The sequence below is a fragment of the Nelumbo lutea genome, chromosome 5 (genome assembly GCF_056320005.1).
Source record: "Nelumbo lutea isolate HS-2025 chromosome 5, American lotus-T2T, whole genome shotgun sequence".
Lineage (NCBI taxonomy): Eukaryota > Viridiplantae > Streptophyta > Magnoliopsida > Proteales > Nelumbonaceae > Nelumbo > Nelumbo lutea.
The window spans coordinates 83,883,015-83,900,340 of NC_142688.1; the positions used below are offsets into that span (position 1 = coordinate 83,883,015).

The window sequence follows — 17,326 nt, forward strand, 5'->3', positions numbered from 1 at the left end:
TTGAATATATTTGAATCTTTTTTAATAAGATTGTAAATTTTAACTATTTTATTTCAAAATTTTTAAATAAAATAAAAAACAAAAACAAAATGGTTGACATTACAAAAAATCACAGGGGAGTGGGGATCCCAATGGGGATGGAGATCCCCGTGGGGACAGGGATGGGTATAACCTTGTCCTTGCTGGAGGAGACAAGGACGGGGATGGGAGTGGCTCCCCGTCCCCGCCCCACCCTATTGCCATTCCTAGTTCAGTGGGTTGGGTATGAAATTTCCACCCCCATCTGGGCTACCACTTACAAAGTACTTTTATGTAATGAAATGAGGAAAATATCAACATAAAAGTTTATTTACCTGCTCCACGAGCTGGAGAGAAAGTATCACGCAACGCACGAACAGTGAATGCATTAATCAACACTCTTTTCCTTGTCTGCATTACAATTCACATGTAACCTCTTATAGAAAGATACATGGCTAAAATATTCTACGAGCTAAAATCCCAAAATATGGCATCTCAAAGAATAGTTTTGTCAAAAAATTCTGAGTGATAGGTCAGTAATACTCACCCCGTCATTAAGATATCCAGCAATGTTCCCCAGTAGGATGGTGGTATTTGTTCTAATTGCTGGTTCTTCATCTACCTATATGAGAAAGAAATTATTAAAACCACAAAATAACATAGAAAGAGAAATTAAAAAACTCCCCTAATTATAGTGAATTGGAAATCATATCCCAAAAAAGTAATCAAGAACCTCCCAAAACACCAGATAGCTGAGACCAGCATTGTGTAATGGCCATCTTTTAAAAGATATGAAAAATCCAAAATGCGAGATAAAACAAAGAATCATAACTTGGAAATACCTGTAACTTCGAAAGATACTTGAGCAAAGATCCCGAAATAGTACGTTGAGAGAGCTGTCCAGAACAAAGAGACAGTAACTATTTGGACAATACAGGAATCCATGGAAAAGCATATGTTTCCATAAAAAGGAAAAAAACGATGCAAGACCTAAACAGGTCCCAATAAAGAAGCTAGGAAATTAGCAAGCATCCACTCCTAGGCAGATTCTGCAGACCAAATAATAAGTATTGATATTGGACATCTAATAATGCAAACATTCAACAGTAATGCTTAAAAAAAATAATGAAAAGGCAAAAATCTTAAGCCATAACTTTCTCCCTTGTTCCCAAGATTGCTCTATCATACATGAAATTTAAACATTCAGAATTCAGAAAAACTAAAAGGGAGGCCAAACCACTCATTTATCAAAAAATAAGGAGGTCGAACCCCCTGCATCAGGGATGCTTCAGTTGGAAAATGCAAGAAAGAACATTAGCTTAAGACTTTTTTATCAAATAGCACCATACAATCTTGTAAAGAAATAGCCCACTTTTCCCCATAGAGTTAATAAACTTAATTGAGATGAGTGACAAACTTCTTTTTTCATATTCAGAATGATCTTGAAAGATGATAGCAGGTCCATTGGTGAGGATTTAAGGTGGCTGAGAACAGGATAAATTGTAAGATTTACAAAAAAAAAAAAAAAAAAAAAATCAAAACTCTAATAGCTATGTTGCAAGGACGTAAACATGGAAATTTGAACCCAACACGTGTCCAAGTGTCTGACTCAGAAAGATAAGAAAACATGAATTCATGGAAATGCCTATGGAAAACTATATACTATTAAAACAATTCTGTTTTTTTTTTTAATTCTAATACTATATATTCCTGCAACAAGGGGTATAAAATGTTGCATTTATTACTAATTTTCCATGTAACATTTGATACAAAAGATGGCATTCATCTTGTACATTATTAAATTTACGTCAAGCTGGAAAATAAAAGAGGAAATTGTACGTAGAACTGCCCTCAAAAATTCATGGAGTGCCGGACTCATGTCCAACATGAAAGCGCATATTCCACTTAGGAGAGTCAATGCAGCAAGGGGCTGTTATTTTATTAAAATCCAAATAGGGAAAACTAAAGGAGGCAAAACGTGGAATTAGTAGCAGAATGCATGGGTGTTGGAATTTAAGGGATGAAGATGGAAATAAAGTAATTAAAATTGAGTTACAACTTGGGGACAGATTTCAGGAACCATGAAATTCCTGGAAATCCATCACTAATGGAATGGTGAAAAGGGATTAATTTAGCTGAGCTTATATGGTTGGGGTCAAGGCTTAGAGGATGACGATGAAAAAGCTTAGGTGTTATTGATAAGAAAAATGTATAGTTGGTACACTGAGCATTATAAGGGCAGTAACAATGTTTTAAAACACCTAGGTGTTACGCAAGGCATTCCACTACCTAGAGGCGTGAGGCGTAGCTCAAAACGTAAGAGGCATAGCTTACTTAAGAGAAGGGGGGATGAGGAGGAAAAAGGAGGAGGGAGAAGAGGGAGGAGGATCTCATTTTTCTTTATTTTTAATAAAAATGTTTTGTTTTTCTTTAAAAATCTTTTAAAGTGGGCCTCCCAAACACAAATAGGCCCATTTTCTTTCCCCTTATCTTTTCTTTTCTTCCCTTTCCTTTTCTTTACCTTCTTTTTCTTTCCCTTCCCTTTCTTTCCTTTCCTTTCCTTTTTTTTTCTTTTTTCTTTGTTTTTTCTATCTTTGTACATGAGGTGTGCACGAGACGCATGAGGCATACACCTCTAGCACGCCTCATGAAAAAAGCGTATGAGATGTATGCTTCAGAGGTGTCAGTGCCTCTGGCATACGCCTCAGGTTGTTTTGGGGGCACCTTGCCTGGAGGCGTACGCCTCCCATGCCTTTTAAAACACTAGGCAGTAGTAATTTAAAAGAAGTCAACATAAATAAGAGGATATAAGTGGATAACGCTTATTGGAGTTAGCACCAGCAAGCAAATCTTGGCATCAGCACTAAGAGCATAAAGAAATAGAACCTTCAATACGTTAGAATAACTCTAACAGCAGCACCATTAAAAAAAAAAAAAAACATAAAACAAAACAAAACAATTACATTTTATGCGGTAGACATGTTTATGGGCAAAGAGGGGAATGTAAGCTAGCCCTTTCCCCTTGCTTTCCTACTTGAAAACTGACTAAAACCAATACTAACAAGCTAACTAGGAATAAAGATAAATACAGGTTAACTTTGGATCCTTAATAAGAGAAATCCTACTTGTTGACGATTAATTAGTTTTATGATGTTTTTCTGAGTAGATGTTTTATGTTAGTTGTTAGATAGGAGGTGGGGACCACAGTAGTTATGTGAGTCCAAATTTTATTATGTTTTTGAGTGTTATATATGCTGTTTTATGTTTTGCCGCCCTATAAGGGCATAGTTGTCTTTGCACTGTTCTATTATTTTAGTATAAATAATAAGTGAAGGGGGTGAAGGGGGGAGCCAAATTATTTGTTGAGACACAAATAAAGGGAATAGGAGTGTACAAGAAAAGGCCACACCAGCCTTTAAAGAATGTAACTAACAGCCAACCACTAGAACAAACTAAATAACAAACTAGACAAGTGGACTGGACAGGTGGAGAGGCTGGTATAACAGAATTGTAACAGCAGTATATAAATAAGGAAAGGAAGTTAGGAGGGGCTGATCGATTTGGGAATACAATCTCTCTCTCTCTCTCTCTCTCTCTCTCTCTCTCTCTCTCTCTCTCTCTCATTCAGGAGGTAGCCTCCCTCGAAAGAGTCCCGGAGTTAGGCAGTTCCTAACAAGTTGGTATAAGAGCCAAGATGCCAAGCACAAGGTCATCCGCAATGGAGAACAAAGTCGACAACATGGAAGGATAAATGCAAAGAATCTCGGTTGGCGTCAAAGAAATCAAAGAAAGCTTTGCATCCTTTCTTGAACGACTGGCACAGGCACCACCTACGCCGAATCAGGAAGAGCGCAGTGACACCAGTCATCGAAGCGGATCAAGAACAACAAGAATCGAGTTTCCCATCTTCGCAAGGGGAGATCCCACATCCTGGCTTCTGCGAACAAAAAGATACTTCGATTACCATGACACACAAGGACCTGATCGTGTCCCATTAGCTTCTGCACACCTGGAAGGAGAGGCAACCGCCTGGTACCAGTGGTACCAGCAACGGCACCCAAGATCCACATGGACAGACTTCACCGACGCCTTAACCATGCAATTTGGAGTCTCGGTTTTTGAGAACTATGATGAAAGCCTCGCTAAGCTACGATAGACTGGTTCCGTCCAAGATTATCAGATGGCATTCGAAAGATTAGCTATGCGCGTGCAAGGCAGGCCAGAAAACGTGCTTGTTGGCAGTTTTGTTGGTGGACTCAGGGAAGAATTGTGGCTGGAGGTAAAAGCCATGCAACCCACCACCATTCTTGAAGCAGCAACATTAGCTCAACTACATGAAGACAAACTGAATCGGGCAAGAAGGACTAATCAACCTCTGGGAGCTGCAATCAGACCAGGTATACCGAACCCAGAACCAGGTATCTTGGGTAAACCGGAGCCCAAATCAGGAGTAGGAATCACAGGCAAGGACGCCAACTCTGGTTCAGGCCCCGGCTCAGCCAAGAGGTTAACCTGGGCTGAGATGCAAGCCCGACAGGAAAAGGGCCTTTGTTATGCATGTGGAGACAAATTCGGACCAGGCCATCGCTGCAAGATCCCTCAAGTTTTCTTCCTTCAACCCGAAACCGAATATGCCGAGCAATCAACAGACATTGAAGAGCCAATAGACAACCAAGAATGGGGGCAATGGACAAAGGAATACCAAGAAGTATCCCTGCAAGCCTTGACCAGTCTTGCTTCTTCTCAAACTACGAGAGTAACCAGACTGGTACAAGGGCGCCATGTGTCGGTTCTGATAGACAGTGGCAGCACCCTCAATTTCATTACCAAAACATTGGTTAGACAACTAGGGATTCTGGTCCAACCATGTAAAGCCTTCCGATTGCACGTAGCTAATGGGAGCAACCTGGTGTGCGACAGTACGTGCACAGAATTAAAGATGAAGATACAAGGACATGAGTTCAAGGTAGATCTGCACTACCTGGAAATCAGTGGAGCAGATGTAGTTCTCGGAATCCAATGGTTAAGGCAACTAGGGCCGTGATATGTGATTGGGCCCGTCTCACCATGGATTTTCAAGTGGACACCTCACAGGTGCATATTCAAGGGCAGCAGCTGTCCAAGGGTCCAAGACCTATTAGTCTTGCCTCCCTGAGGAAACAGGCAGCAGACCCAGCCCACATCGTTTTAATGCAGATAGACTCCCATGGGAACAACCCCATTCTAGCCCAAGGAAGCAGATCCGAAGAAGGCCGCACACAACTACAGCAGCTACTTTAGAAGTTCTTAGTGATCTTCCAAGAACCTAAGGAACTACCACTGAAATGTGCCCATGATCATTGCATTCCATTGCTGCCCGGAACCGCACCCACAAATGTAAGACCCTATCGTTACCCCTATTCTCAGAAACTAGAGATTGAGAGGCAAGTGCAAGATATGCTTGACAGAAAAATTATACAACCCAGCCAAAGCCCATTCTCCTCGCCAGTATTACTTGTGAAAAAGAAGGATGGGACATGGCGGTTTTGTATAGACTATAGGGCTCTAAACAACATTACTATGAAGGATCAATTTCCCATACCAGTAATCGATGAACTACTAGATGAACTCGGTAGGGCCACCATATTCTCTAAACTAGACCTGAGATCGGGATATCATCAAATTCGGGTCCATGAGGGAGACATCCACAAGCCTGCCTTCCGTACACACAAAGGGCATTATGAATTTCTGATTATGCCATTTGGGTTGACCAATGCGCCAGCTACGTTCCAAGCCCTTATGAATGACATATTTCGACCCCATTTGCGCAAATTTATTATCGTTTTTTTTTATGATATACTTGTATATAGTGCTACATGGGACGAACACCTAGTACATCTACAAATCACCTTGGAACTACTAAGGACTCATAAACTCCTTGCAAAGGAGTCAAAATGCGCATTTGGACAGACACAAGTACACTATTTAGGGCACGTGGTGGAAAACGGCATTGTAGTAGCAAACCCGAAAAAGATCTCAAGCATGATAAATTGGCCCCGACCTCAAAATGTTAAGGAGTTATGAGGCTTCTTGGGTTTAACAGGGTACTACCAGCGATTCATTAGAGGGTATGAACTGATTTCTGCCCCCTTGACAAGTCTACTTAAGAAGAATGGGTTCTGCTGGACTAGGGAGGCCCAACAGGCCTTCAAGACACTCAAAACAACTGTCTCATCCCCACCGACGCTCGCACTTCCAGACTTCTCAAAGGACTTCATCATTGAATGTGATGCGTCAAGCCAAGGAGTTGGTGCAGTCCTCATGCAAGAAGAAAGGCCACTAGCGTTTTTCAGCAAAGCAATGACAGCACAGAAATGGACCAAATCAGTATACAAACGTGAACTGATAGCAATTGTTCTCGCAGTTCAGAGGTGGCAGCCCTACCTTCTAGGAAGGAGGTTCATCATATGAACTGACCACCAGAGCTTGAAATTTCTATTGGAGCAGTCCGTACTATCCCCGGAACAGCAGCAATGGATAGCCAAATTACTTGGCTACGATTATGTCATTAAATACAAGGCAGGGCACAATAACAAGGTAGCGGATGCACCATCACGCCAGCCACAACTATTTCCATTACTTCTCACTGGCCCAACATGTTCCTTCATGGGTCAGCTAAGGGAAGAAGCTGAAAGGCACACACAACTGAGCAAGCTGCGTTCACAGGTCCAAGAGGACCCTACTAGCCACCCAGGGTACACAATGGAGAATAACTTGCTGTTGTATAAACGTCGAATGGTGATACCACAAGATTCAGCCCATATTCAGCAGCTTCTGGAAGTGTTCCACTCATCCCCAGCAGGAGGACACTCAAGGATCCTGCACACTTACAAGAGACTAGCCACCCAATTCCATTAGAAAGGCATGCGAAATTTGGTCCAAAAATTCATAGCCGAATGCGTCATTTGCCAGAAAAATAAGGCGGATACCCAGTCTCCAACAGGACTGCTACAACCACTCCCAATTCCTACACAAGTGTGGGCAGATATATCCATGGACTCTATAACAGGGCTTCCCCTTTCCTATGGCAAGTCCGTCATTCTCGTAGTGGTTGATAGATTCACCAAATACTGCCATTTTCTCCCTCTGTCCCACCCCTTTACAGCCTCCATGGTGGCGGAGATTTTTACTAAGGAAGTGGCACGACTACACGGTACCCCTAACTCTATTGTCTCAGACCGCGACCCTCTTTTTATGAGTCATTTCTGGGCAGAACTTTTTCGACTACAGGGGGTGAAACTCTTCAAATCTACCAGCTACCACCCTCAAACAGATGGGCAGATTGAGGTGGTCAACTGGAGTTTGGAAACTTATCTAAGGTGCTATGCAGGGAGTTTGGAAACCTATCTAAGGTGCTATGCAGGGGGAAGGCCATGTCAGTGGCTCAAGTGGCTTCATTGGGCAGAATGGTGGTACAATACCATGTATCATAGTGCAACAGGAATGACCCCCTTCCGGGCTCTATATGGACGGGACCCACCTCCCCTACTCCCATATGAGAAAGGGTCTACAGCAGTAGCAACAGTAGAAGACCAACTCCTCCAGTGAGATAGGGTGTTACAAGATCTCAAATCCCACCTCCATCAAGCCCAACAATGGATGGCAGACTCCTACAACAGAAGGCATAGGCCTGTCCAACACCAGATCGAGGAGCAAGTCTTCCTTAAATTACAACCATACAAACAAGTTTCAGTAGCAGGCCACTGGTGGAACAAACTGAGCCCTAGGTACTTTGGCCCATTTCGGATTGTGGAACGCATTGGGTCGGTGGTATACAGGCTTAACCTCCCAGCAACATCAAAATTACACCCTGTATTCCATGTATCCCTATTGAAGAAATGACCAAAAACAAGAGCAATAACAACATCCACCCTCCCATCATTCTTGGAAGATGGCCAAGTTCAAACTGAGCCCACTCAGATAACAAAATTCAGGTGGATACGCAAAGGGAATCACATCAAACCAGAGGCATTGGTGGTAATGGTCAGGTCTCCCAATTGAGGATGCAACTTGGGAACCTTGGATTTACAGAATGGATTCCCACATCTTGACCTTGAGAGCAAGGACGCTTTCAAGGGAGGAGGGACTGTTGAGACACAAATAAAGGGAATACAAGTGTACAAAAAAAGGCCACGCCAGCCTTTAAAGAATGTAACTAACAGCCAACCACTAGAACAAACTAAATAACAAATTAAACAAGTGGACTGGACAAGTGAAGAGATTGGTATAACAGAATTGTAACAGCAGTATATAAATAAGGAAAGGAAGTTAGGAGGGGATGATCGATTTGCGAATACAATCTCTCTCTCTCTCTCATTCAGGAAGCAGGCTCCCTCGAAAGAGTCCCGGAGTTAGGCAGTTCCTAACATTATTGCTCTCTTTTCTTTTCAACTTCTCTTATTCTCTTCTTCTCCTTCTCTCTTCAAGAAACTACTTTTCTTTTATATTTTTTAATTCAGCAGATTTCTACTTGGTATCAGAGCATCAGCTAGGGTTTCTTGAAGCATTCTCACGCAGCCCTAGATCAGCCGACTGCATGAAGTAGTAAAGGGCTGATCGATCTGCTATAGATTGCCCAGTTCTTGGAGTTTTGGGTGGGATCTAGACATCAGGAAGGTGATCTACTGTTCGGCATCAAAATCAAGAAGAACTGGAGTATGGGGAAGAGTCCCAGAAAAGTTGGACTCTTTGTTTTTTATCTGATCTTGGGCGCCCAGGTATTGTTAGTTTTCTTTTGATTTTCTGAAGAGGGCGGTTTGGTTTTTGGAATTTTTTGGGCCTCCTGGAGTGATTGATTCACTTTTCTCTCTGTTGGGAGGCGTGGGGAGGAGAGAGATTTCCCTCCAACTAGGATTTTTTTCTTCCGGAAGGGTTGGTTTCTGTGTGTGTGATATTAAATTATTTTTTGAAGGTCTCCAATCTATTTTTTTCTTACTGTTGAACTGTTTGAAGTAAGATGGAGAGTTGGAATACCAAGATGAAATCTATCGGTACTGTGGGACTGGGTGTTGGAGGTAGTAATGATATTTTTGGGTCTGGGATCATTACTACAGTAAAATTTGATGGTACAAATTATTTGGAGTGGGCACAATCAGCTAAGATGGCTATTGGTGCTCGTGGAAAATTAGGGTATCTCATTGGGGAGGAGAAGAAACCTGATACAGACTCTTCCCGATGGGTGCAAGAGAATTACATGGTAATGTCTTGGCTGTGTAATTCTATGTTACCTCATATTGCAAAAAATTTCCTATGGGCTAATACTGCTAAGGAGATTTGGGATGAAGTGATTGAAACCTACTCTCAGAAGCAAAATGAAACCAGAGCCTATCAGTTAAGAAATCAGGTGATAAGTATGAAACAGGGAAAAACCTCTTACTGTGTATTTCTCCATGCTGAAAACCCTATGGCAGGAAATAGATCACTTAGAAACTGTAGTATGGGAAAGTGTAAATAATGCAGCAACTTATCACAGACTGGTAGAGAGGAATAGGGTTTTTGAGTTCTTGGCAGGGTTGAACCCTGAATTTGGCATTGCTAGGCAGCATATTCTTTCTAGGGAGGGTGTGACACTCTCTCGGGCCTATGCTTTTGTCTCTGGAGAGGAGAGTAGGAGGAATGTAATGTTGAGACAGCCTGAGATTGACCAGTCGGATATGGTTGGTACAACAAAACCTAAGCCAAATGGAGACAGGGGGAGTAGTGAGACTAGAAGGGAAGATAAGAAGGTCTTGGTGTGTGATTATTGCAAGAAGCCTAAGCATACCAGGGACACTTGTTGGAAACTTCATCCAAATCTTATGCTTGCTCGGATAAGAAACAATAAGGGAAATGCAAATGTAGCCACTACAAAAGACTCTACAGCCCCTCTCCCAAACTGATTGGGAATCCATTGCAGTAGCAGCAGTGAGAACAGAATTGGAGAGGTTTGGATAGCTTATGAGTAAGAAAGATTCACCTCTAGATGGACAACAGAATGCAAGAGCCAACTACACCACTTCCTTTGCACATACAGGTAGTTCGTATGCAACTGCAATCTTGCATCCACTTCAGGTAAGGAGGGACCTCCCTGGATTATAGACTTAGGAGAATCTGAGCATATGACTAATGCCCCTACCATTTTCAGTTCCTATCAGTTGTGCTCTAGTAGAGACAGAGTCTCTACAGCAGATGGTTCACATATGCCCATTGTTCGGAAGGGGACAATTATAGTGACCAATGATATAACTCTGTCTTCTGTTTTACATGTCCCTAGACTTCATACCAACCTATTGTCTGTTAGTTCTTTGACAAAAAATTTGAATTGTTTCGTGACCTTTCTTCTTGGTAATTGTGTTTTGCAGGATCTGGAGTCAAAGAAGATGATTGGGAGTGGTCGTGAGGTGAGTGGATTCTACCTTCTGGATGAGATTTCAAAACATCAAGGCCATCATGTTAGCAGCAGCAATAGTAGTGGGTCAAAGTCAGTGAACCAGATTATGCTTTGGCACAATCGCTTGGGACATCTTTCTTTTAGTTCTTTGAAATGTCTTTTCCCAAAGTTGTTTAAGTCTGTTCAATTATCTACTTTGGAGTGTGAGAGTTGTCAGTTAGGAAAACATTGTAGACAGTCTTTTAAACCAAGTAATAAAAGTACTTCTGCTTTTAATATTGTTCACACTAATGTATGGGGGCCATATCAAATCCCTTCCATGGGAGGATTCCATTACTTTCTCTTGTTTGTGGATGATTATACATGATATTCTTGGATATATTTGATGAGATCACATGATGAGGTTCCTATCTTAGTACGACAGTTCCACCAGATGGTTCTCACACAATTTGGAGTGAGAATTAAGGCTTTTAGATCAAATAATGCCAGAAAGTACTTGGAGAAGGACCTGACTACGTATCTCTTAGAACATGGTGTAGTTCTAAGAGATACGTAGAATGGTGTAGTTCTATGAGATCACATGATCAGAGCAATTGTGCATATACACTGCAACAGAATGGAGTTGTTGAGAGGAAAAGCAGACACATTGTGGAGGTGGCAAGGAGTTTTATGGTGTGTGCTTCAGTTCCTATGCAGTTCTGGGGAGATACAATTCTTACAGCCGTGCATTTGATTAATCGTGTTCCTTCACGAACTTTGGGGTTTAAGGTTCCATTTAGCCTTCTTTTTTTAGATGGAGAGACATTTCATATGCCTTTAAGGGTTTTTGGTTGTGTTTCTTTTGTTCACATTCTTGGCCCTCATCGCATGAAATTGGATCCTAAGGCCAAGAAATGTGTTTTTCTTGGGTATGCTCGGAACCAAAAGGGGTATTGCTGTTATGACCCAGTGTCGAAGAACAAATTTCTCACTATGGATGTTACCTTTTTTGAATCCACATTCTTCTTCTCGAGTGGTTTTCCTTGGAGGGAGAGTTTTGGGGAGGAAAACTCACAATCTATTGCTCTTCCTGTTTCTGTGGTGCCTCCATCAGTTCAGCCAGCACCTGCACCTCCAGTTTCATTACCTGAGCCACTACAGGCAGCCTCACAGAAATATCAGTGCCGAAAAATGATGGTTGAATCCACACATCCTCAACCCACACCACTCTTTGTCAGTCCTTCTGAAACTCCAAATTTGGCAGATACAGTTCCAGGTATTCCTCTTGAGCTTGAGCCTGTTATGTTTTCTAATGATAATGTTTTTGTTCCTAACACCATTGTTGCAGTTGATTCCACTGACCTTGATCTTCCCATTGCATTTCGTAAGGGGAAGAGAAAGTGTACAACCCACTGCATTTCACACCATCTTTCCTACGGTGCCTTATCACCCCCCTCCTACCGTGCTTTTCTTTCTTCCCTGGATTCTGTGTCTATACCTAGGAATGTTACTGAGGCTCTCTCCAAACCTGAGTGGAAAACAACCATGCAAGAAGAGATAGATGCTTTGGTCAAAAACCAAACTTGGGAAATAGTTGATCTCCCCCCAGACAAGGAGATAGTCGGATGTAGATGTGTATTCACAGTGAAGTATAAGGCCGATGGCAAGATAGAGAGGTACAAGGCAAGGTTGGTAGCAAAAGGGTATACTCAGACCTATGGTGTTGATTATCTGGAAACCTTTGCACCAGTAGCTAAGATGAGTTCAGTTCGTATCCTTTTATCTCTAACAGCCACCTATTCATGGCCTTTGTTCCAGCTTGATGTAAAAAATGCTTTCCTCAATGGTGATTTACAGGAGGAGGTATATATGGACATTCCAGCAAGCTTTTATGAAAGTAAAGGAAAAGTGTGCGAACTCAAAAAATCTCTGTATGGACTGAAACAGTCACCTAGGGCTTGGTTTGATAGGTTCAAAGGGGCACTCATCCATTTTGGATACACACAAACACAGTCTGATCACGCCCTCTTTGTAAAGAGAGATGCTTTGGTGTCAATTCTGATTGTATATGTGGATGATATAGTGGTGATAGAAAATGATCTGGAGAAGATTGATGATATCAAAAAATCATTGCAGCAAGAATTTGAGATCAAAGATCTTTGTGAGCTCAAATACTTCTTAGGGATTGAAGTTGTAAGATCCAAGCATGGAATCTACATTTCATAGAGAAAATATGTACTTGACCTACTGCAAGAGATTGGGAAGCTGGGGACCAAACTAGCAGACACTCCTATTGATCCAAATCACAGAATTAATGGTGAGTTAGTAAAGGATGTGGGGAGATATCAAAGAATGGTGGGCCGACTGCTGTATTTGTGTATGACACGACCGGATATTACTTATGTTGTGAGTCAGTACATGCATGCACCTCGGGTTCAACACTAGGAAGCTATTGAGAGAATACTTGCATATCTGAAGAAACACCCTAGCAGAGGCATTCTTTTCTCAAATCATGAGAATCTGAACCTAGAATCCTATACAGATGCTGATTGGGCAGGATGCTTACGTGACAGAAGGTCTACATCAAGAGTGTGTACCTTTGTAGGTGGAAACTTGATCTCCAGGAAGAGTAAGAAGCAAGCGGTTGTGGCAAGGTCAAGTGCAAAGGCTGAGTATAGATCCATGGCCCATGGTGTCTCAGAACTTCTTTGGGTTATATCTCTTTTGAGTGAGATTGGGGTGAAAGCAGAGGAACCTATGATGTTATACTGTGACAAGCAGGTTGCAATCAATATTGCCCACAATCCAATTCAGCATGATAGGACAAAACACATTGAAGTTGATAGACACCTTATAAGAGAAAGGGTAACAATCGGAGAAGTTTGTTTGCCTTATGTCTCTTCAGAATTGCAGCTAGCTGATGTTCTCACTAAAGAGGTGGCAAAGAACAAGCTTGAACATAATCTACGCAAGTTGGGAATGTGTAACATTTACTCCCAACTTGAGGTTAATTAGTTTTATGATGTTTTCTGAGTAGATGTTTTATGTTAGTTGTCAGATAGGAGGGTGGGACCACAGTAGTTATGTGAGTCCAAATTTTATTATGTTTTTGAGTGTTATATATGCTGTTTTATGTTTTGCCACCCTATAAGGGCATAGTTGTCTTTGTACTGTTCTATTATACTAAAGGGACGGCCAGATTATTGCTCTCTTTCTTTACAACTTCTCTTCTTCTCCTTCTCTCTTCCTTCTCTCTTTAAGAAACTACTTTTCTTTATATTTTTTAATTCAGCAGATTTCTACTCTACTTAATAACTTTGATTTTGTAATATAACTCCTAAACCAACTAGGAAAATAAACACTTATTTTAATTAGGAAAGAGAGGGGCAGGGATATATTTAAAGGAAATACTCAGTCCTGCACTAGTGACAGGAATTTGCATGATGATGCTGGATTTATTAGTGATACATCCTTACTTTAAGGATGTTAATATTGAACTTCATTCAGAATTACAATCAACTTCAGTTTTCATTACTGATCCCAAAAAACAATGTTGATTTTAAAATGCTTAGTGAGGATTTGTGATTTTGTTTTTTTTTAGTTGATAATTGCTTTGTTGGTGATACCTTTCACCTTCTGTGATACAGTACTAATCATTTTTCTCATCATCATTATCATCCATGCCTTATCCCAACTATATTGGGTTGGCTACATGAATCTGTTTCGTTCTATTTAAAGCCATATCCACTTTAAATTTTCAGAGATTAAATCATTTCTTACTACTACCCATGTCCTTTTTGGTCTACCCCGAGCTCTTCTAGCCCCTTCAATGTGTAACAAATCACTTTTTCTAACTGGCACAGTTGGAGGTCTTCCATGCACATTAGGGGTGAGCAAAAAAACCGAAAAAACAGAACCGACCGAAAAAAATGACCGAAACTGAAATGAAAAATCGGTTAACCGAACCGGTCAGTTCGGTTTTGGTTCGGTGTTTTTAAAAATCTGAAGGTACCGGTTCAGTTTCGATTAACCAATATAAAAACCGGCGTTTAACTGAACCGACCGGTATACATATATTTCTATGTATTTTATATATATTTATGTATATTATATTATATATATATTTATGTATGTTATGTATATTTTTTATATTTTTATATATTATAAATTAATAAATATGCATTATATATATAAATATATAATTATAATATATTATATATTATTTTTGTTTAAAATATAATATTTTATATATATATTACTAATTTTTATTATATATTTATATATATTTTTATAATATATATTGTAAAAACAAAAAAAAAAAGAACCACCGGTTAACCGACTGATTTTGGTTCGGTTCCAGTTACCGGTTTTCCAAAAACCAGTACTAGAAAATGCCCCACGGTTCGGTTAACCGAACCGTGAGCACCCCTAATGCACGTGCCCAAACATATTAGTCTACGCCCTCTCATTTTATTACCTATTGGAGCTACTCCAAGGTTCCTATGGATAACTTAATTCCTATCCTACCCTTTCTAGTTTTTCTACTCATCCATCTTAACTCCATTCCTAATTTTGTTTTATTGCATTTTACAATAAGAATACTAATTTCAGTGGAATTGTGGAAATAAAGCAAAAAGGATCAATTCAGATTCCTCTCCAATTTCCTTCAGCATGCAATTAATAAGGTGTATTCACTATTAAAAGTTCCTTTAACCCAACAAAATTCCAAATTCATTAATTGAAATTTAGACTACTCTTTTAAATTAACTTACAAATATCACTTATATTAACCAGAAAGTCCCAATGCACAACCACAGAAACCCAGTTCAACTTTTTTTTATAGTAGTTCAGCTTTGTTCATCATCAGAGCATCTACCATGGCATTGAAATGTCTTCCAAAAGAGTTTATAGCTTAAAAAACTAGTAAGTAAAAGATATACATACCTTGGGAGCAAGAAGGAGCATAGACTTCAATGTTAATTCCCGGAGAAAAGCAGAAGTATCAGAAAACCCAGTGGCAACATGAGGATATACCTAATCGCAAGCATTACCCAGACAATTTAGGATTTCCAATCTGATAGTAAACAAAGTAGAATATCTATCAGGAGACTCTACATCTGAATCTGATGAAATTCTAGTTAGATTGATGCTATGAAAAAAAAAAAAAATATATATATATATATATATATATATATATATATATATATATATATATATATCAGAAAAGACCCCATACTTGCTCATCTACAACTTGAGTTGACAATGATTCACCAAATTGCTCAATGTGCTGCAGAAGGCCTACTCTAATAGCTCGATCATTGGAGGCAAAGAGTTTCACAATTGTTGGAAGCACCTATAAATAACAAGGATTAGCCAATTTTGTCCGCCTTAAGGACATAGACATCAAAATGGAAATAATGATAAGCATTAATTAAAAATAACCTTAACATTGAATTCTTCAGTTGAAAGCCATGAGCCCATTTTCAACAATGCAGTTAAGGCGGGAGCTGCAGCTGAACCAAATTCTAGAGCAGATGCTAACAAAGGAAGTAACTGTGGAATTTAAATGATCAAATCATAAGTTGGAATCTCTCAATAAAAAGAAGACTGGAAAATGCAACTCTTTTGAAACACATATACTTCAAGCATTTGACCTTCTTCAGAACAATTTGGCGAGGAAGCTGCTCAGCAAAGTTTGGAAGTTTACGGAAAAAGGTGTCCTTCTCAACACTATCTTTCAAATTCAGAATTTCCATGAACTGTATAGTTTCTACCAACTTATTCTGAAAATATTCTGCGAAGAATATCAACCTCTCTATATAAGTACAGACAAGTAACAAGAAAATTATGCATGTTCGGTGGAAAACAACAAAATAAGTGACATCAAGAATGCAATAGTTAAAGATATAGTGGGTAAAGTAGAAACAGAAAGAAGGAATCAAGAGCACATGTGGGACTTCTATTTTTTGTAGAGACTTAGGGATTTTGAGGTTTTAGAGGTAACACTGGCTTTAGAATTTCTAGAGGGTGTTTTTTTCTTTTTCTTTGTCATCTGCGACTGATAAAATTTTATTAAAAAGATGCAAATGAATAATCAATAATATGTGCAATGATCGTCTTGCAACTCTAGATTGCCCTAGTCCACTAGCCACCTCATGTTTTTATATTTCCTTTGGAGGATCAAACACTAATACATGGAATTTCCACACCCCTCGTTTTGCTAACCATCTGCCTTATATATAGTTGACAGACCTTGGTATCCAATTATAGACTGAATTCAGCTCCGCACCTGAGTATCTAATCTCCCTTTTTGTGTCTTAAATCCAAAAGCCTGTTTTGTTCTGCCTCACCCAGCCCACCAACAACTAGGAGTCCCCTTTCACAATTAGCCCACTAATATTTAAGGACTTTGCAAATGTCAGCCCATGTAACTTTGCCAACAATTCTTCCCGAATTGAGGTCCCAAAATCAATGGGTCCCAACTACAGTGCTAAGAGGTTGAATTCACATCTTCTAAAGACCGCTCCTATGCCAGGACCAAGGTTTCCCAATTCAACACCTAATACATAAAGTTTATATGCTTTCCAACAATATGTGGGTCAGGGAGGGTCGGGTTTAGCCTAATACTGTACCCTAACCGTACCCCTACGGATTGTAAAATTCCAAAACATGTTCCTGCCCATCAAGCAAAAAAAAAAAAAAAACCCGTCGAGGCAAGTACACCAGGTAGGGTAGAAATTGCCATCACTACAAATCACCTCTACCCCTTGTAGCAATTGAACACCTTTCCTCTTCTCATAAATGTAACACCACCAACCATTTTCCTCTTTTCGGAGCCAGCTAATTACAAGCTTCAAATCACCTTCAATTAACAACTTTCTGATATTCAGTTCTGTTAAAAGACCGTTATTTATCTTAGTA

The 17,326-nt window shown here is 40.0% G+C and overlaps 1 protein-coding gene across 2 annotated transcripts in view; it reads right to left on the reverse strand.

Annotated features, from left to right (window-relative positions):
- The window catches only part of LOC148853183 (uncharacterized), a 113,160-nt gene that overhangs the window by 25,773 nt on the left and 70,061 nt on the right, over positions 1-17,326 (reverse strand). For both annotated transcript variants that reach the window (XM_088944731.1, XM_088944730.1), the window contains exons 9-15: positions 16,060-16,199; positions 15,848-15,958; positions 15,642-15,758; positions 15,350-15,439; positions 861-914; positions 566-640; positions 354-429 (exon numbers count right to left, since the gene is read on the reverse strand). In XM_088944731.1, the coding sequence (XP_088800857.1) occupies positions 354-429; positions 566-640; positions 861-914; positions 15,350-15,439; positions 15,642-15,758; positions 15,848-15,958; positions 16,060-16,199 (663 nt within the window). The remainder of the gene's footprint in view (positions 1-353; positions 430-565; positions 641-860; positions 915-15,349; positions 15,440-15,641; positions 15,759-15,847; positions 15,959-16,059; positions 16,200-17,326) is intronic.